This window comes from Anomalospiza imberbis, chromosome 33, assembly GCF_031753505.1.
Source record: "Anomalospiza imberbis isolate Cuckoo-Finch-1a 21T00152 chromosome 33, ASM3175350v1, whole genome shotgun sequence".
Classification (NCBI taxonomy): domain Eukaryota; kingdom Metazoa; phylum Chordata; class Aves; order Passeriformes; family Viduidae; genus Anomalospiza; species Anomalospiza imberbis.
Genome location: NC_089713.1, coordinates 565,799 through 586,577, shown reverse-complemented (window position 1 = coordinate 586,577; position 20,779 = coordinate 565,799). Strand labels below are relative to the sequence as shown.

At 51.8% G+C, this 20,779-nt stretch overlaps 2 protein-coding genes across 4 annotated transcripts in view; one reads left to right on the top strand and one right to left on the bottom strand.

The window, feature by feature from the left end:
• Positions 1-20,779, top strand: part of LOC137463965 (zinc finger protein 208-like) — a 1,270,300-nt gene that overhangs the window by 775,963 nt on the left and 473,558 nt on the right. The gene's annotated exons all lie outside the window — the stretch shown is intronic.
• LOC137463966 (zinc finger protein 271-like) overlaps positions 1-20,779 on the bottom strand; it is a 1,077,684-nt gene that overhangs the window by 784,405 nt on the left and 272,500 nt on the right. The window contains exon 4 of one of the 3 annotated variants that reach the window (XM_068175307.1): positions 18,295-18,769. In XM_068175307.1, coding sequence (XP_068031408.1) covers positions 18,295-18,769 — 475 coding nt within the window. Of the gene's footprint in view, positions 1-18,130; positions 18,770-20,779 lie in introns of those variants that run through there. The other 2 variants (XM_068175308.1, XM_068175309.1) reach the window with 2 other exon arrangements.

Genomic DNA, 20,779 nt, shown 5'->3' with positions numbered 1-20,779 from the left:
GCATTTCCCTGCTCCAGCCTTGGTCTCCAGCACAGCCATGGAGGCTCTTTGGGCTCCTGAGTGTTCCTGCTGTGTCCATGCCCCCAAGGGCACAGAGCAGCCTCCTCTCTCGGGCACTTGCCTGTTTTCCATGCCTTGCACAGGCGCTGGCCCTGCCCCACAAGGCCTGGGCTGAGTCCTGCCCTGCACGCTCAGCCAGGCTGGGATGGACACTGATGGTTTCTGTGCCAGGCTCTCTGAGCCCAGCCCAGCTCCCTGCAAGCTCTGCCAGCTGCCCTGAGCTCTGTGCAGCACCAAGGGCCTCTCCCCAGCACAGCCCAGCCGGCTCTGGCCCCACAGCTCTGCTCAGCCCAGGCTGCTCTGGCCACTGGCCCCACGGCCTCAGCCCCTGGCCAGGGCACAGCAGCAGCTGCAGCTCAGCCAGGACTCAGCCCCAGCCATGGGGGAAGGGGCTTGGCCAAGGCCAAAGGAGGCTCCCTGGGTGCCCTGCTCCCCTCGGGCTGAGGTGCTGAGAGCTCTGCAGCCCTTGCTGCCATCCCATCTGCCCAGGCCAGCACAAGAGCCCGGCCTTGGGGCCCTCCAGAGCTGCTCCTGCTCCAGGCCCAGGGCCCATCCCAGAGCTGGGGCAGCCACAAAGCTGTGCCCATTTCTGGTCATTGCTGCTCTGATGGGGATGGATCCTCAGCAACTTGGAGGCTGCTGATGAATTTTACACCTCCAGAGGCCTATTCTTTCTTGACCTCTTCAGTCCAGGAATTCAGTGTGAAAAGCTCATAAACACTTGTTCAAAATGCCTGAACAAGAACAGCCCCTGGGATTAATTCAAGTTTTCAACTCTTCTGTGGCTAATTAGACAGATTTCAGTAGTGTATTCAAAGTGAATATTTAGTATTTTGAAAACAATGCAGGGAATTGTTTTGTCCTGTTAAGTTTTGTTTTCCTGTTTATAGATTGATATTAGCAATCCCCAATTGATATTGACCCCCCGCACCTTCTAATGCAGTCTGAACAGATATGAAAATGAAGACCCTTAATGTCTGACAATCAATAACACTTTGTCCCCACCCCCTCCCCACCATTTCCTTTATCCAGTCCCTGGAACTCCTATGGATCAGGAATGGTGTGGCCAGCAGGAGCAGGGCAGTGATTCTTCCTCTGTGCTCAGCACTGGTTGGGCAGCACCTCGAGTGCTGTGTCCAGTTCTGGGCCCCCCAATTTAGGAAGGACATGGAGAGGCTGGAGCGTGTCCGGAGAAGGGCAACAAGGCTGGTGAGGGGTCTGGAGCACAAGTCCTGTGAGGAGCAGCTGAGGGAGCTGGGATTGTTTATCCTGGAGAAGAGGAGGCTCAGGGGAGACCTCATCACTCTCTACAACTCCCTGACAGGAGGGTGCAGCCAGCTGGGGGTCGGGCTCTTTTCCCAGGGAACAGGGACAGGACAAGAGGACACAGCCTTCAGCCGCACCAGGGGAACTTTAGGCTGGACATTAGGAAATATTCTTCACATAAAGCGTGATTGGGCATTGGAATGGGCTGCCCAGGGAGGTGGTTGTGTCACCGTCCCTGGAAGTGTTTCAGGAAAGACTGGATGTGGCTCTCAGTGCCATAGTCTGGGTGACAAGGCAGTGTTGGGTCCCAGGTTGGACTTGATGCTCTCCCACGTCATTTCCAGCCTGGTTGATTCTCTGATGCTTGTGACACTGCAGGGCCCTGGGGAAGCAAGGGGCCATTGTGACACTGCAGGGCCTGGTGGCACTAGGAGGACCATGGTGACACTGTGTGTGACATGGCACCACAGAGCCAAGGGGCCATTGTGACACTGTGGGGCTGAATGGAAGCAAGGAGTGCATTGTGACAGTCTGGGTCCTGGTGGAACCACAGAGGCCACTGTGACACTGTGGGGCCTTGTGGAACCAAGGGGCCATTGTGACACTGTGGAACCAAGAAGACACTTGGGAGAGCCTGGGGACAATGGAATCAAGGGGCCATTGCTCCATTGCAAGGACTCTGGGAACTGAGGGAACAATTGTGACACTGTGGTGCCCCATGGAACCAAGGGTCCCTGGTGACACTGCAGGATCTTGTGTCACCAGGGCTCCATTGTGACACGGCAGCACCAAGGAATTCATTGTGGCTCTCTGAGGCCTCATGGAACCAAGAGGCCACAGTGACCCTGCAGGGCCTTGTGGAACCATGCAGAGCTCTGTGACAGAGCAGGACCTCGTGTCATGATGGGGCCACTGTGACACTGCAGGGCCCCATGGAACCAAGGGGCCAGTGCTGCTCCTCAGGGACTCGTGGAATGAAGGAAACACGTTTGACACCGTGGTGGCCCTTGGGACCAAGAGGCCATTGTGACACTGTCGGACAAAGGAGAGCATTGCTGCCCTGCCAGACCTCATGGAACTAAGATCCATTGTGACACTGCAGGGCCTTGGGGGACCAAGGGCCATTGTGACACTGCAGGGCCTTGAGGGACCAAGGATCCATTGCTGCACTGCCAGACCTCATGGAACCAAGGATCCATTGTGACACTGCAGGGCCTTGGGACCAAGGATCCATTGTGAAACTGCAGGGCCTTGGGGACCAAGGCCCATTGTGACACTGTGGGGCCCAAGGATCCAAGGGACTTGGTGACACCAAGGGGTCCCATGGAACCAAAGGGACATTGTGACACTAGGAGGCCTCAAGGAATCATGGTGACCATTGGGTCACTCTGGGGCCTCATGGAACTGTGGTGACACCAAGTTGGCTGGGAGTGCGGATCAGCTGGAGGGCTCTGCACAGGGACCTGGTGAGGCTGGATCCAGGGCCCAAATCAAACAAGGTGAGGTTTAACAAGTCCAAGTGCCGGGTCCTGCACTCTGGCCACAACAACCCCTACAGCCCTACAGGCTGGGGACAGAGTGGCTGGACAACAGCCATGCAGAAAGGGACCTGCAGGGACTGATGGACAGCAGTGGCACAAACAATGACATTTATTTGTAGACAATATTGAAAATGTAAAACAAAGAAAAAGAACCTCCAAAATGAAACCAAAAAGATGTATCAAAGATGACTTTTATTACAAGTGATTTGCAGAAACTGGCCAGCTGTTTAATGTTTCTGAAACCATCCAGTCATCAGTCTCCACACTGCAGCCTTGAGCTCCTGGTTCCTCAGGCTGTAGATGAGGGGGTTCAGGGCTGGAGGCACCACTGAGTACAGAACTGACAGGACCAGATCCAGGGATGGGGAGGAGATGGAGGGGGGCTTCAGGTGAGCAAACATAATAGTGCTGAGGAACAAGGAGACCACGGCCAGGTGAGGGAGGCAGGTGGAAAAGGCTTTGTGCCGTCCCTGCTCAGAGGGGATCCTCAGCACGGCCCTGAAGATCTGCACATAGGAGAAAACAATGAACACAAAACAACCAAATCCTAAACAGGCACTAACTGCAAGAAGCCCAAGTTCCCTGAGGTAGGATTTGGAGCAGGAGAGCTTGACAATCTGTGGGACTTCACAGAAGAACTGGCCCAGGGCATTGCCATGGCACAGGGGCAGGGAAAATGTATTGGCCATGTGAATGAGAGCATTGAGAAAGCCACTGGCCCAGGCAGCTGCTGCCATGTGGGCACAAGCTCTGCTGCCCAGGAGGGTCCTGTAGTGCAGGGGTTTGCAGATGGACACGTAGCGGTCGTAGCACATGATGGTCAGGAGGAAAAGCTCTGATGACATGAAAAAGACAAAAAAAAAGAGCTGTGGAGCACATCCTGTGTAGGAGATGGTGCTGGTGTCCCAGAGGGAATTGTGCATGGCTTTGGGGACAGTGGTGCAGATGGAGCCCAGGTCGCTGAGGGCCAGGTTGAGCAGGAAGAAGAACATGGGCGTGTGCAGGTGGTGGCCGCAGGCTACGGCGCTGATGATGAGGCTGTTGCGCAGGAGGGCAGCCAGGGAGATGCCCAGGAAGAGGCAGAAGTGCAGGAGCTGCAGCTGCCGCGTGTCTGCCAGTGCCAGCAGGAGGAAGTGGCTGATGGAGCTGCTGTTGGACATTGGCTGTGGCTGCACATGGGGACCTGTTCATGGAGAAAGCACAGTGACAAGTCAAGAGCGGCTGGCAGTAACTGGTTTAGGAATTGTTTTCCTACCCACACATCATTCCTGGCTCTCTGAGGTCAGAAATCCCCAGCATTCCTGCTGCACTCAGCGTTTGCCACTGAGAGATGTGAGAGGCAAAGGATTCCCTGTGGCTGAGGGCAGGTGAGGGGCTGGATGGGCTTGTTCCCAACTGCCCTGGCTTTGCACCTTTGGCTACAATCAGAGCACAATCACACTCCCGGGTCACCCTGGGATAAACCAGACCCTGCCCAGAGCAGAGGGATCCCTGAATGTCTCACCCTCTCCAAAGGTCTCTGGGCAAGCTCTCAGCACCCCCTTGTGCCAAGGACACTCACGGCTCCCTTGGCCAACCCAGCAGCATTTCCTCAGCTGTGGCATCTCTGCACTTTCCCGTGGGACATTCAGGGAACTCCCAGAGGCTCTGGCACAGCTCTGCACCCAGGAGGGCAGCTCAGAGCTGGGAAGGGCACAGCAAGGAGATCCCCGGCTGTGCCCATGATGGGATCTCAGGGAGGGGCTCAGCTCATTCCCCTTTCCCATAGACTACTTTGCCCACAGCCCCACAGGTCCCAGGGAAGCTTGGACATCCCATTCCCATGGGCAGCTCTGCCTGGCAGGAATGCCAAGGGCATTGCCTGACTCAGCTGCTGCAAATGCCAGAGCCTCCCTGAGAGCACCAGATAACACTGACAATATCAGGGGAGTGCAGAAACTGGAGAAGATGTTGTGGTGCTGTGCCTGAGAGGGCAGGGCAGAGACAGCCGGGCACTCAGGACAGTGTTCCCGTGCCCAGCTGTGCCCGGCACCTCCCACACACCAACAGTGCCCTCCTGCCCCAGCACTGCTCTGTTCAGCCCCCTCTGCTTCCCTGAGCATCTCCCTGGGCCTGGACATTCCCTCCTGAGAGGTGCCTTGTCCCTGCCAGCGCTCACAGAGCCCATCCCACCCTGTGTGCCCTCGGCCCGGCCCTACAGAAACCTGCCTGTGTGCAGGGCCCTGGCTGGGGCAGGGTCTGTGTGCAGCTGGGCGAGGGCAGCTCAGGAGAGCCCTGCTGGGTCCCGCAAAGGTGATGCTGCTGCTGTCCAGGGCTGAGGAGTGGCTGAAGGCCCTTTGGGAGGCTGCCAGCAGAGAGACTGACCACCCAAAGTCACAGTTCTGGAGTCTCTGTAAATGTTCAAACATTCCTTTGATGATCCTGTGTGTCCCTTTCAACTCAGAATGTTCTGTGATTCTGGGATCACAATTCCTGTTCTGCTTCTCTCATCCCTCTGTTGTCTACAATCAAAAGAGAAAAAAAAATCCTTTGCAACAGTGTGAAACCAGTAAAGTAAAAACCAGACCTTTATTGGAAACTTCCAGGTGTCCCAGTGGGGATGGGGCACACCCAGCCCCTGATTTCAACAATTCATTAAGGTTGATTAATTAGGATATTTAACAGGAACATCCAATAGGAGATTCAGTTGACCCAGTTACACACCCCTGGCTCAACCCATTGGAGTAGGTCCAAGGACTACTTTGCCCCAGTTTTGGTTATCACTGCTCACATTCAAAAATCTAAATGTTTTTCTTCCAGGTCCTCTTCCATATAAGAAGACTATAAAGTATTTAAAAAACGTATTTAGACAAGTTATTGTTCTAAAATCTAAAGAAAGGTAAGGAAACATACTAGAGTTAATTAAGGTTTATAACTATATTAAGTATATAATAGTAGTTAAATAGAATTAATTAATAGTTAAAAAGAGTTAAGTAAGGATTATAGATTTATACTTATAAAATAGTAATTTACAGAACTACGAATATATGAAAAATATATGAAAAGCAAAAATCTTTTTGTCATCCCCCCAACATTCCCATCCTGCTCCAAGAAGGAAATTCAAAACATTCTGAGGAAAGCTCCTGACCTTTACAGCAATCCCAGGTTTACCTTCTTTGGGAAGTGTCCTCCAGAGCTGTGCCCAGGCTGGTCGGGAGCTGGGAGCAGCCCTGCCCCAGCCAGCAGCTCTCAGCAGCAGCACCTGCCCTGCTCAGGGTGGCTCCTTCCCCCCACAGCTTCTCTCCAGCGCTGGGAGCAGCTCCCCGGGCCGGCTGAGAGCTGTCCCTGGCAGGCAGCAGAGTCCCTGGCCCAGCACAGCGCCCTGGGCTGCAGGACCCTGCTCAGCAGGACAGCCCTGGGCACCCCTGGCTGCTCTGCACAAGAGATGATCAGAGAATGTACTCACAGGGTCTGTGGGCATTGGGATGTTCCAGCTGTAGGAGATCAGTCCAGGAGCTGCAGCTGCATTGTCCTGCAGCCGGAGGTTCCTGTGCCAAGGGCTGCCAGGGATTCTGCCCCAGGCACTTCTCAGCACCTTCCCAGCCCTGACTGATGGAAGCTCTCTGTGCCTCTGTGCTGTGCCCGGGCTGGCTGCAGGCAGTGCCCCAGCCCTGCTGGGCTGGGAGAAGAGCTGCTCATCCAGAGAAATGTGCTTTTGAAGCTCTCCTTGGTTGCCTGGATCACCCTCTGTGCCAGGAGCCCGGCCCAGCTCAGCAGCACAGACACAGCACAAGGACTTTAATGACCCTCTGGGGCTTTGTGCTCAGGCCCTGAACATCAGGCCCTGAGAGGGAGCTGCAGAAACCTCTCCAGAACTCCAAGTCAGAATCCAACTCCAAAGTTTCTTTGACTTTTAATGGGTCCCACTGAGGGACACGACTGAGAAAGTGTCCCCAGGCCCCAGGCAGAGCAGAGAACTGGAGGCACTGATGACAGGTGGGGACAAAGAGAAGCCAAGTCCTGGTGCCCTGGGGCACAGCAGGGTCTGTGCCACCAAGGGCTGTCAGGAGACACCTTGTCCTGAAGCACTGGGGCCTCCTGGCACAGCCCCAGCCAGGCTGGGCACTGTCAGCCCCTTGCCCTGCCCTCAGCATCCCCCCCTAGACCACATCCCAGTGGCCTCAGGGATCTGCTGGAAGGAGTCCCTGGGGAGCCTTGCTCAGGAATGGCCCTGGGGGCTCCTTCATGCTCCCAGGGACTGCAGGTTTTTCAAAGCACTTTGGCTTTGGCTTTTGCCTTGGAGTCTCTGAGAGCTTTGTGCAATCATGGCCTCCAATTATCTGCTGTAATTAGTCCCTGGAGAGGCTTTGTGAGGAACAACACTCAGTGGGGCTCATTTATACTTTGAGATACTCAAGGAGTTTAAGGTACTTTGGATTTTCCTTTCCACACTGAGTCTCTGAGAGGTTTTTGTGCCATCCTGGCCTCCAGTTCTCTCCTCCAAGGAGTCCATGAGGTGCCTGTGTTGGGGATGGACCTCAGTGGGTCCCATTTATGCTTTGAGACACTTTGGGTTTTTTTCTCTGACTTTGACTCCAGGAAAGATTTGTGCAATCTCCTCTCAGGCCCTGAGGTTCCAGGGCTCAGCTCCAAATGCACCACAGGGCTCTTTAGGATAAGCACATCTTACCAAATCATGGCTCTGCCTTTATTTCCCTCTGCTCTAATGTAGTTCCTTAGGAATGTTTCATTTTACAGTTATGGAGAAATATTTCAAAGTGCTTCTAAGAAATATGTATTCCCATTTTAAAGAGTGTCTTTTATTACTGTTCTCTTTAGAGAAGAGCTGATTGTAGCATTCTGTGATTGATATTGATGTAGGGCCACTCCTAAGGAGGTCTGGCCAGATCAGAGAAGTTTTACCTTGACGTCTGACCCAGTGTGGACAACCTTGCCCCACATTCCCCAACCCCATGTGACAAACAATTTTCACTTTCAAAAATTTAACTGGTTTATTAAGACCTTGTCAAAATTCAACAGAAGAGTGAATAAAGAATAAATACAGTTTCTGGAGCAAAGGATTCAGTCACCATGTGCTCATCTACAAAATGGATGTTCTGTCTTTTATACCTCCAGCCCCTCCCAAAGTCTTGTCAATCCACTCCTCCTTCGCTGTCCAGTGGTGGAGATCACTTTCTTACAGCTTGATTGGAGCTCAGGCACTGCCATAGCAACAAGCCAACCCTCCCAAATGCCCTGACTACTGAGGACATCCCATGATAACAATGCAAGGGGTAAGGGAAAGATAACTATACACCTACACAACTTCTCTTAACATATACTTAATATTCACCCCTTAATTGTGAGAGTCAACCATAGGATTACCCATCTATAACAAACCCCCCTTTTCTTTTTCTATATGTCATTTTGCTTGAACATTTAATTTCAAATTTTCTCTCTCTCTTGAATGAGTCATACTAGCATCTGTTGATGTGGGCAAGGACAGTGGGAACAGGAGAAAAATCTCAGGTTTTCCTTAGACACACTTATTTGGAATGGACAAAAGGGCCTAACAGATGTCCAGGATGGCTTTGACTCCCATCTATCATGCCTCTGTGGTTGCTACCCATAGTCAGTGTATCTTAGGGGTCCAGAGGCCAGCTCGGTCTCACCCTCCAGTCCCTGTTGTATTCAAAGACAGTTGGGGAATGACAGTGGTCCGATATGGCCTTTTGTCCTTACCTTAACATGTCTATAGGGTTGCTACCCACAGCAGGGCTATGCCATCTTCTTGGTAGCAAACAAAGGGGTCTTGCCCTCTTTCCTTTGTCTTATTTTCTTAAAGAAGCTGCCCCATTACCTTTTACAGTCCCTTGTGTACTTCCCCTCAACAGGTGCTGGTAATTCTCACCCATTAAAGCAGGAAGACAGTTCTCAAACTGGTTGGTGGAAGCTTGACTTTGGGCGTCTTGGTGTTTTTCTGGTTGTCTTTCAGTCTCTGCCTGAGAGTCAATCTCATTTCACCTGGTCTGGATGTTATATGTAGTGCATTCTTTGTGTTTTTCCTGCTGGGCCTTTAACTCTGTTGGCATGAGTCCATCTGTTGGCATGAGTCCATCCCCACTCTGCAGTTCACACGGCCGATTTGGTGGTGAGCAGTTCCTGAACGGGACCTTCCCATTGAGGAGTTAAATGCTGATCTCTCCATGACTTGATCATTACTTGATCAAATCCTCAGAATTAATGTCATTGAGTCTGAAATCCAGGGTGGCTGTTTGAGGAATTGCCCCTTTATGTCTTAGCCCTTCTAAGGATTCTGCTATAGACATAACATATTTCTTGGCATTGGCTTCCCCTTCCTCATAGGTGGCAACCCTCTGGGGTGAGGTCAAAAAAGGTAACCCAAACGTCATTTCATAGGGTGACACCCCCAGATCTGACTGGGGTTGGGTTCTAAGTCTTAATAAGGACAAAGGGAGACATTTTATCCATGACATTCGGGTTTCCATCATCAGCTTATCTAGAGCTCTTTTAAGAGTTTGATTCATCCTCTCAATGTGACCAGAACTCTGTGGATGCCATGGAGTGTGTAATTCCCATTTACTCCCAGGGTTTGAACAACATTTTGCAATATTTCAGAGGTGAAATGAGCTCCTTGGTGTCATGATCCGCTTGTGCGGGGTGTCGTGATGGTTCTTTTCACCAATCCCAAAAGTGCAAAAAGGCAAACAACAAGGGACTATCAGTTAATCACAACAAATGCACCTTTATTAGGGGCCAAAACAGTAAATGCGATAGTGGGGATGAGAAAGGAGATAAAAGGATAGAGAGAGAGAGAGAGAAAAGAGGGGGATGGGAATAGCTACCAACACAGGCGAGATCCTCACTGGTCCGGACGATGGGGATCCGTCTGGTCGTGTCAGGGAAGTCTTCAAAATTCTGGTCAACTCAGGGGTCCAGTTATAGTCCACGGAGGAAAAAAGGGGGGAACATGCAGGACAATGAGAGTCTATTGTAATTGCTGTGGGGGAACAAGTGAGTCCACTGAAACCAGCGAAGCAGGACAAACACAATGAAGAATAAGTCCATTGGAATTACTGAAGAAGAACAGGTCATGTCATTAGTGGTTTCTCCCCTCCCTGTGGTAGGGGTCTCAGTCTCAGTCCTTAAGAGGAGGGTTTTCGATCTCCATCCGTCTGTCACAGTGGTAATGGGGTAGATGAGAGGTCTTCAGTGAGAGACCACTAGGGTCACCCCAAAAGTTCACTCAGCTTCAGGAGGAGAGTGGGCAAATATGCAGTAGGCCGTTCCTTGCTGTGTTCATGCCAGGTCCTTGCCGATTCCTTGCCAAGTCCTTGCCAAGTCCTTGCCAGGCCTTGTTCGGAACAGCTAACGTAACGGTGCAGCAGCTGCACCTGCACTGCCGCTCTCTCCAAGCCGGTACTGCAGTGGGGAAGGGGGTTTCTCCTCGTGGCAATCGGTAGGCAAAAGTGGGGGCTTCAGACGGCCTCTTACACTTGGTCTGAATCAATCCTGTTCACCATCCCATATTGGGGAATGATTGATTCTAGAAGTGTTTTACTCACAACATTGGCATTGGCTTTAACCGTGGGTACTGCCTCTACCCAATGAGTCAGGTCACCTACTATCACTAGTAAAAACTTCCACCGTTGTACCTGGGGAAGCTCGGTAAAGTCTACTTGGATGTTTTGAAAGGGCTGTAAGGCTAGTTCTCGCCCTCCCGTGGTGTTTTCCTCATGACCTTCTCATTTACTTGTTGGCATATCTCACACCTTTCAATTACTTGCTTAGCTATCCCGAAAATTCCTATGCAGGCCCAGTCCCTTAGAAATTGATCACTTAGCGCTGGTGTCCCCAGTGTGTTGTTCCATGTTTGCCTTTGAGCATTTTCCTGGCAAGGGGTTTATTCAACATTTGCCTCCCATCTGGTAATCTCCACTTCCCTTTGTTTTCTTTCTTGGCTCCTGTTTTGAGGAATTCTTTCTCTTCTGTCTCACTGAATACGCAGACTTCTTCCATTTCACTCATGGGGGTTAATGCTATCATTAGTTTTCCTGTCCCTGATTCAGCTGAATTCTTAGCATCTAAATCTGCTAAATGGTTCCCTCGTGCTTCTTGAGTCACCCCTTTTTATATCCTTTAACATATACTGCTGCCACTTCTTCTGGTATTTGTAAGGTTTCTAACACTTCTAAAATAAGTTTTTACTTCCTTTCCCCTTGAATTTAATAGCTCACTCTTTTTCCATTTTTTTCCAAAGGTATGCAGTACTCCAAAAGCATATTTTGAGTCTGTATATATTGTTTCTCTTTTCTGTGTGAATATTTCCAGAGCTCACTTTAGGGCATACAACTCACATGCTTGGGCTGACCAGTTGGAAGGTAACTTTCCTTTTTCTAGGGCCACTAACTCTTCATCTGCTATAGCCTACCCCAATACCCTGTGCCCTGGATTACCCGTGAAAATCCATCGATGTACAATCGTTTTCCACCTTGGAGTGGTTGATCTGTTAGGTCCTCTCTTACTTTAGTTTGATAGTTTATAACTTCTAGGCAATTATATATTAATTCCTCACCTGGTTTTCCAACTAAAACTGGGCAGGGCTGAGTTGGTTACTCACGACTAGCTCTAAACCATTATCTATTAAGATGGCTTCATATTTTAGTACTTGTGAATCAGTGAGCCATTTCTCAGCCTTTTAGCTGACTATACTCCTTAATGAGTGAGTGGTATATATTTTCAATTTTCTCCCAAAGGTTAATTTTTTCCTTTCTTCTACGAGTGGGGCGCTCGCTGCCACCACCCCAGGTTGGCCACGCCCAGCTGACAGGGTCTTGCGGTTTTGATAAACAGGCCACTGGTTTCCTGGATCCTCCCCGGTCCTGGGCTAACCCTCCATGTGCTGCCCCTTTTTCTATATCCACAAACAGATAGAAGGGTTTGTCCAAGGCAGGAAGACTCAGTGCTGCTGCACTGACTAATTTTTACTTTAAAGCTTCAAAATTTGCTTGTTGTCTTCTTCCCACCTAATCTCTTCTTCTACTAACTTTTAAACAAGAACCTGATGGCCTGCGTGTATCCTTCAATCCATAGCCTATGATATCCCAACAGGCCTAAAAACCTTCTGACTTCTCTCTTAGTTTTTGGTCATGGGAGTGAGGCTATCCCTGCAATTCTCTCAGGGTTCAGCCGCCAGCTCCCTTGACAAATCACACGTCCTAGGCATTTTACTTCCCTCTCTACAAATTGGAGTTTCCCTTTTGATACTCCAAGTCCTTGGTCCCCCCAAAAATTTACCAGTGCTGTGCTGGATTCTTGAATTTTGAGATAACTTGAGAGGAGCCCAGTGCTCCTTGCTCCCCTGTGCTGACACGTGAGTGTTTGTCTGGTTTCGGGATGGCCCTGGCTGTGTGAGGGGTGCTACGTGGACACGAGACAGCCGGTCCTGTCCCGCTGGGTCCCAGCAGTGCCTCACAGCAATCCTGCATCCACGTCAGGATGCTGGCCAAGAGAGGTCCTGGAAGCTGAGGCAGCTGATTTTAAGCTTGTGCAGGTGCTTACAGGCCAAGGCCAGCGGTGTTCCCTCAGGATACAGCAGTCCTGAGGGGTCTCCCTCATTCAAAGAAATCAGCAGACAAATGCATTGTCAGCCAAAAGCCCTTTTATTGACCTGGCAGGAGGGCAGGGGTCTGCATCCCACTTAAGTGTTTCTCTGCCACATATAAATTTCAGTGGGTTGATGTAGGAGTTGTATCAAAATCACCATCCATCTTTACACTGCTGAGGGGATTCCATAGGCAGGCGGTTGGAAATACATTGTGTCAGATTCCCATACTTGAAGCTGATGTCCAGGCCCTGGCCAGGAGCGGTCTCGATGCTCCAAAGCAGCACAAAGTCTTCCTCAGGGCTTCCCTGCACAGGGCTGATTCCACACTTGCCCTTAGTTCTTCTGGTAGACTGTGTCTAAAGCTTTTTGTCAGGTCACTCTCATGTCAAGTTAGGCCTGCCAGGTTTTTGTTATGCTAACTGGTGCTAAGTACTTAGGTATGTCTGTGCTAATTACTTGTTTACTCATGTGAATTGCTTGTGCTCACTTATGTCAAACCAAGGCCTTGTTCCATCCCCAAAGGTGCCTGAGGCCACCTGCTCCTTGTGGCACCAGTTGCTTTCCTGTGGAATGTTCTCCCTCCCCAAGGGTAAAGAGGGAGCTGCAGAAAGAGCTTGCCAGGCTGCTCTCCATCCTTTCCCAGCACTCCTGGTGAACTGGAGAAGTCCGAGCTGAGTGCAAAGGTGCAAATGGAGCAGCCGTGCACAGGAAGGCTCGGTGGGAAGGATGATCCAGGATCCATAGGCCTGGCAGCCTGAGTGTGCTCCAGGGGAAGGCCTTGGAGCAGATCCTCCTGAGTGCCATCCCACGGCACCTGCAGGGAACCAGGGCGTCTGCTGGAGGGTGGGAAAGCTGGGACTGGGCAGCAGGCTGGGCTCCACTGGGATCAGCAGCAGCTGGAAATATCTCTGGCCATCTCCATTTTCTGCTGCTGCTCAGAAGAAATAATGAAGTGTGTCGAGAAGTTCTGGCTTCTCTTTCTCCTGGTGGAATTTCTCATTTGATTTGACACTCCAGAGGCAATTTCTGTGATGGCCTCGGTCAGTTGATTCTATTTCAGCAGCAGCAGCAGCAGCAACAGGGCTGTGTTTGAGCACTGAAAATGTGGCCTGTGTGGCTTTAATTCTCCGTGACTTAGTGCTCAGGGACTTGAGAGCATTTCAAAATCTGCTAATCATGATGCCTGTGACAAAAAGTCTGAGTTTCCTGTGACAAAAGCACTCTGGGTAGCACTGACAAAAAAAGCAGAGAGCCAGACCAACCCTTGGTATCCCTCCATTTCCAGCTGCACAGGGAAAGGTAGAAGAATTTAGAGATGCTGACAATGAAACTGAAGTCTTCAAAAAGGCCACTGTATTGTTCAAGCACGTTGGAAGTGGGATGACCCTGAAACAGAGGAAGCTGAAATGAGCAAAGGGCTCCTGTGTGGGACCCGCAGGTCTGACTGCACTGGGGCACAGCGAGCCCTGTTTTCCCTATGGGCTCCCCAGTGTTCAGGCTGAGAGCAGTGTCGAAGATGAGGCAGCAGCACAAACCGGACCTCAGCGAAAAAAGGCTGAGCAAAGTTCAGCCAACAAGGAGAAGTATTTTGGGGGGGATTCCTAATAAAAAAACATAGGAATGACATACTGAAATCTTTCCCGCCTTGTCAATATCTTCTTTCAATAGTCCATGATTCCCAGAGTGAAGAAACGTCCAACAGCAGCTCCATCAGCCACTTCCTCCTGCTGGCACTGGCAGACACGCGGCAGCTGCAGCTCCTGCACTTCTGCCTCTTCCTGGGCATCTCCCTGGCTGCCCTCCTGGGCAACAGCCTCATCATCAGCGCCGTAGCCTGCGGCCACCACCTGCACACGCCCATGTTCTTCTTCCTGCTCAACCTGGCCCTCAGCGACCTGGGCTCCATCTGCACCACTGTCCCCAAAGCCATGCACAATTCCCTCTGGGACACCACCACCATCTCCTACACAGGATGTGCTGCACAGCTCTTTTTTTTTTTGTCTTTTTCATCTCAGCAGAGCATTTCCTCCTGACCATCATGTGCTACGACCGCTACGTGTCCATCTGCAAACCCCTGCACTATGGGACCCTCCTGGGCAGCAGAGCTTGTGCCCACATGGCAGCAGCTGCCTGGGCCAGTGCCTTTCTCTATTCACTGCTGCACACGGCCAATACATTTTCCCTGCCCCTGTGCCATGGCAATGCCCTGGGCCAGTTCTTCTGTGAAATCCCCCAGATCCTCAAGATCACACTGCAAACTCAGGGAAGCTGGGCTTATTGTACTAAGTGCTCTTCTATATTTAGGCTGTTTTGTGTTCATTGTTTTCTCCTATGTGCAGATCTTCAGGGCCGTGCTGAGGATCCCCTCTGTGCAGGGACGGCACAAAGCCTTTTCCACCTGCCTCCCTCACCTGGCCTTGCTCTCCCTGTTCCTCAGCACTGGCACTCTTGCCTACCTTAAGCCCCGCTCCATCTCCTCCCCATCCCTGGATCTGTCACTGTCAGTTCTGTACTCGATGGTGCCTCCAGCCCTGAATCCCCTCATCTACAGCCTGAGGAACCAGGAGCTCAAGGCTGCAGTGTGGAGACTGATGACTGGATGGTTTCAGAAACATTAAACTGCTGGCCAATTTCTGCAAAACACTTCTAATAAATGTCGTCTTTGATACTTCTTGTTGTTTTACTTTTGGAGGTTCTTTTTCTTTGTTTTACATATTAATGTTGTCCACAAAGAAACGTCAAGAGCCCCTGTTTGCATTGCACACAGCAGGCAGGAGCACCCCCATGCTGCTGCTGTGGGGACATGAACCTGAGGGAGCACAAATGCCATCAGCCCCTGGGGCCAGGAAGGGCTGGGGGACGCCAGGGAAACCACTCAGCTTTGTCCTGGCCTCTGCAGCCAGCCAGAAAGTTTGTTCCCATCAGCTGGGAGTTTCCTGTCCCACTGCAGACGTTACTGCTCAGAGCCAGTGCTGCCTGGCAGCCACCCCCAAACTGCCCGGAGCATTTCCTTGGCTTCACCTTTGCTTTCTTTACTCTTCCTCCTACCAATTTATTTCTCTTCCTCACCCCTCTTCCTCCCCTGCACCCAGCCCATCCCTGGTTGCCCTTTCCTCTCTGGCCCCACTCCCCATTCCAGTTCCTGACTTGGCACCATGGGAACGGCCCTTGGGGAGCCGAATCATCCCACAAGTGCTGCAGGAATTGTCTGCAGGCTCCTGCAGTGCCTCGTGCTGCTCCCTTGCCAGAGGCAGCCCAGGCCAGGGGGGCACATCTGGGCCGCTGTGTCTGGCTGTGGGGCTGCCTGTTCTGGGCAGTGAGGAGGGGCTGCAGAGGCTCTGCAGGACTGACAAGGATGGGCTTTGGGACTGTGAGGAGAAGCTGAGGGACCTGGGCTGCTGGAGCTTCTGAAGAGGAGGCCCAGGGCTCCTCCTGCAACTGCTCCCAGGGTGGTTTCAGAGAATCCCAGAATCAGCAAGGCTGGAAAAGACCTTGGAGATCATCAAGTCCAGCCTGTGCCCTGACAGCGCCTTGTCTCCCCTGAGCCTCCTCTTCTCCAGGATAAACAACCCCAGCTCCCTCAGCCGCTCCTCACAGGACTTGTGCTCCAGACCCCTCACCAGCCTTGTTGCCCTTCTCTGGACACGCTCCAGCCCCTCCATGTCCTTCCTAAATTGGGGAACCCAGAACTGGACACAGCACTCGAGGTGCTGCCCAACCAGTGCCCAGCACAGGGGAAGAATCACTGCCCTGCTCCTGCTGGCCACACCATTCCTGATCCAGGCCAGGAGCCATTGGCCTTCTTGGCCACCTGGGCACACTGCTGGCTCATGTCCAGCCTGCTGTCCATCAGTCCCTGCAGGTCCCTTTCTGCCTGGCTGCTGTCCAGCCACTCTGTCCCCAGCCTGTAGCGCTGCAGGGGTTGTTGAGGCCAGAGTGCAGGACCCGGCACTTGGACTTGTTAAACCTCACCTTGTTGGATTTGGCCCCTGGATCCAGCCTGTCCAGGGCCCTTGTGAAGAGCCCTCCTAAGCTCCAGCAGATCAACACCCCCAGACAACTTGGTGTCACCACGGTTCCATGAGGCCCCAGAGTGTCCCAATGGTGTCCATGATTCCATGAGGCCTCCCAGTGTCACAATGTCCCTTTGCTTCCATGGGACCCCTTGGTGTCACAAAGTCCCTTGGATCCTTGGGACTGGCAGTGTCCCCATGGATCCTTGGTTCCATGAGGTCTGGCAGGGCAGCAATGCTCTCCTTGGTCCCACGGTGTCACATTGCCTCTTGGTCCCAAGGGACACTGTTGTGGTCTGGATTGGTGGCGGGCACAACTTTCCCTGAGAGTGTTTTGTGCTAACGGGCAGGAGCCACGAGAGCCCCGGCACACACACACACACACACACACACACACACACACGGAGCAGCTCGGCAGTGAAGACACGGGAGGGTCCGGGCATGGAGCTCCAGCGAGGGTTTGTGAGGGTCTGACGCTCAGCGGTCCAGGGGTTAAAGACAAAGACAAAGGAGGGTTTAGGGTATAAATACAGCGAATGAGGGGGTGGAGGAGAGCATCAGGGATCTGAGGGTTTAGGGGTGGTGCACAGGGAAAGGGACTGATAGGGAATGCCAGGGTGGATAGGCGGAGACATAAACCAAGGGGAAGACAGGGAAGGGAGAACTTGCTAGAACATGAACATATGAGGGTAAAAGGGGTAGGAAAGGCCAGCGGGTCAATGGGGAGGACAGAACTGGGACAAATTAACACAGTGCTGTAGAGCACCTTGGGGGAATCTTCTGTCCTCACCCTGAGCTGTGAGGGATGCCCGGAGCCTAAGGTGCATTTCTCCAGGGGATTGCTGTTGCCCTCTCCCCAGTAAGCTCGCAGGCCTCCACAAACACACGCTGGAGATGTCTGGGGCCGTTCATCATTTCTCTGCTCTCCAGCACCGAGGCAATGGACTCTGGCACAGCTCTGAGCTCGTGCCCGTGACAGCCACCCCTGGCAATGGGGCTCCATGGAGCTGCTCTCAGGAAACACCCCAAGAGTTGGGGAGTGCCCCAAAACTGCCTCAGGAATGTGAGATACCCCGGGATCTCTTCATGAATGTAGACTATTCAAAAACTCACTCAGTAATGGGCTCCCCCTATCTTAATCATCCCCAAACTTTGGCTGTCCCATTCCAGACTCCAGTCCACCTCCCCAGTCCCAACCCATCCCACCCATGCTGGACATCAAGATCCCCTTCCCAAGCTGGATTTCCCCCATTTCACACTGCCCAAACCCCATCCCACCCATCCTGCCCCACCCAATGCCCATCTCACCCCTCCTGATTTGCATCCCACATTGCCCAATCCCCTTCCAACCCAATTTCACCCTGAGAAGTGGTGGAATCCAGTAATTTTGGGGTAGGATTCAGTAGTTTTCAGTGGTATTGACTGGTTTTGTGGTGACAGATCAATACTTCTTGTCATTTGGTGTGCAAAGAAATAAAGACCACTAAACCAAATTCCTCCAACCTCTCCCATATCCTTCCAGATGTCTCCCAGAATCCAAGATTCCCCAAAACACAAGTAAAATGTGAGGCTTCAGATGCCTTTGATGAATTTGTTGATTTTTACCCCATATTTCTGTATTTTGAAGGGAGGAAGATAAAAGATAATTAGAGACAAAATAAAAGGAACACCAGCCACTTCCCTCTGTGTATCAGAGGAAATGTGGGTCACCAGGGCTCTGCCCAATGTGGGTCCTCTGATGGGGATGGAGCTGGAGCAGCGCACGAAGCTCTTCCCGCACTCGGGGCACTCGCAGGACGTCCCTTACCGGTGCCTCCGCTGGTGTCGGGTAAAGAACGAGCGGTCTGAGAAGCTCTTCCCACACTGGGGACACTCGTAGGGCCTCTCCCCGGTGTGGATGCGCCGGTGGGTGACGAGGGTGGAGTTGTGCTTGAAGCCCATCCCGCAGTGGGGGCAGTGGAACGGCCTCTCCTCGGTGTGAATCCGCTGATGCACAAGGAGATGGGAGCTGGTGTGGAACCTCTTCCCACACTGGGGACACTCGTAGGGCCTCTCCCCAGTGTGGAACCTCTGGTGGACAATCAGGTCGGACCTGTGGCTGAAGCCCTTCCCACATTCCAAGCATTCGTAGGGCCGTTCCCCAGTGTGGATCCTGTGGTGGCAGATCAGGTTGAAACTCTTCCTGAAGCTCTTCCCACACTCCAAGCACTCGTAGGGCCTCTCCCTGTCATGAGGCTGCTCATGGACCACCAGCTCTGAGCTCTGGCTGGAGCTCTGTCCACCTGCCTGCCCCAGGGTGGGTCTTTCCTCCTCAGATCCCAGTGATCTGCGTTTACAGCCCCTCCTCGTGTGGCATCTCTGGGGCTTTTCCTCCCCGTTGGGTTCCTGCGCCGTGGAGCCGCTCAAAACGGCCTCTTCCACGAGGTTCTGTCCTGGGGATTTGTCCTCCCTGCTCTCCATCCTCAGCTCCTGCTCTGGGGGAGGAAGGACAAGGAGAGGATGGGATTTGCCTCCGTGCCACAGGGAAGGGCAAGGAGATCCCCCCAGTGCGTCCCCAGCAGGACGGCACCGGCAGCAGGGCTGTCCTGCAGCCAGGGCCGTGCTGGGCTGGGAGATGGAGCAGGAGAGAGGGGGAAAGGGGCACTGACTTCCTCCTCACCTGCCTGAGTGTCCCAGGGCATCTTCCTTGCAGCCTCCTCCTCCTCCATCCAGCCAAAGTTTGGGAATGGGAAATCCTGGTTTGGGGAAAAAGAAGGTGTGAACACCTTGTGTTGGTGATTCCTCCTGCCCAAATCCATCTCCAGATGTCTCCAGGTGTCCATAAAAACCTCCAAAAATCAAGAGTGAATAAAAAAAACCAAAAAAGCAGGGGTGTCCCATTTGCAGTCTGATCCCTCTGGGGTTCTGGTGGTTCCCCGTCTCAGGGCTGCAGGGGATCCCGTGGGTCCTGGGGATCCCCCTTCTCCAGGGTCCTGCTTAGGGATGCTGGGGGGTTTTGGGGTACGAGGGTCCCCCTCTCCAGCTTCCCCCGGTCCAGGCACTTGGGGCTCCCCCCTCTCCCCACCACCCTGTCCTGCTTTAGGGCAAATTTGGGAGAAAACGCCCAAAGGGGGTTTTCGAGAAAGCAGATTCAAGCGACCCCTCCCCCAACCAGTTCGAGAAAAGATTTCCTTGGAGAAAAGTAGAAAAAAACTGTTTATTTAACAGGCAAAGCATTCACCAGCACAGAAAATGAACAATAGTAAACAATACAACCTGTTGTCGCTCCAAAAGAGATGACAAACTCAGAAAGTCCCTCCGTGGGCTGCAGCTCGGCTCACTCCATCTCTGATCAGTCCCTCTGTGGCCCAGGCCCGGCCCGGTGGGCCACAGGTGCGAGCTGCCAGTGCTCTTCTGGTGCTCAGTCCAGAGCAGGTTTAAACAGCTCCAAAGAAAAAGAAAAACCACCATCCAGGGAACTTCCCTGCCCCAGCGAGCTAAAAACTAACTAAAAGCAAAGGAGAGCTCTGTCCTGCTGCCTGTCTGCTAGCAGACAACTGATACCTTAGATTTAAGTTTTTCTGTTCTGTTTTGCTGTGCAGCTTTAGCTTTCTATTAAGTGTTACTGGGATCTTTTCACAGGGTGGTGAAGACAAAACAATCCTGTTCTAGCTGGAGAGTCAAGGACAATCTCTTCAAACTTCAGGCCCAAAGCACAAACAATGGGAAAAGAGGAGGGCAGGAAAGCAAGCCAGCAAGGAGGATGAAACTTCATAATTTGAAGCTATTAATTGGGCAGTTAAATCCTGTATGCAAATGGACTAAAACTTATAAAAATGTGAGATCTCATGAACAAGCCCTCTTTTGCTTCCATCTTGGAGCCATCCGGGCAGAGCCACGACTGTGGCTCCGGCACCGCCGGGGTGTGGCCTTTGAAGGCACTTCAATAAATATCCACTGTGAAAAATGCATATTATATGACTCTACACAGATATTTACTATATGTATTATGCTAGGTTGGAAAGTTATGTTGTATTAACATTTTAATAATATAGTAAATGTAGTTTTGTAATTAAAATTAAGCTTTAGTAGTTAAAATAGAAATTATGTGTGTAAGGTATTCTTTTATTAGCTCAAGAAAAGGAGAAGATAATCAAGAAATTCTTCACATGGAGATAACAATTACAGAAACCCATAAATTTTCCAGAGGAGAGGAATTTATGGTTTTCCTTATCAGCAGAAACGAACTTCTTCAAGCCTGACTTAGACTGGAAGGCGCCTGGGGATTACAGAAAATTTCTTGACAAGTACCA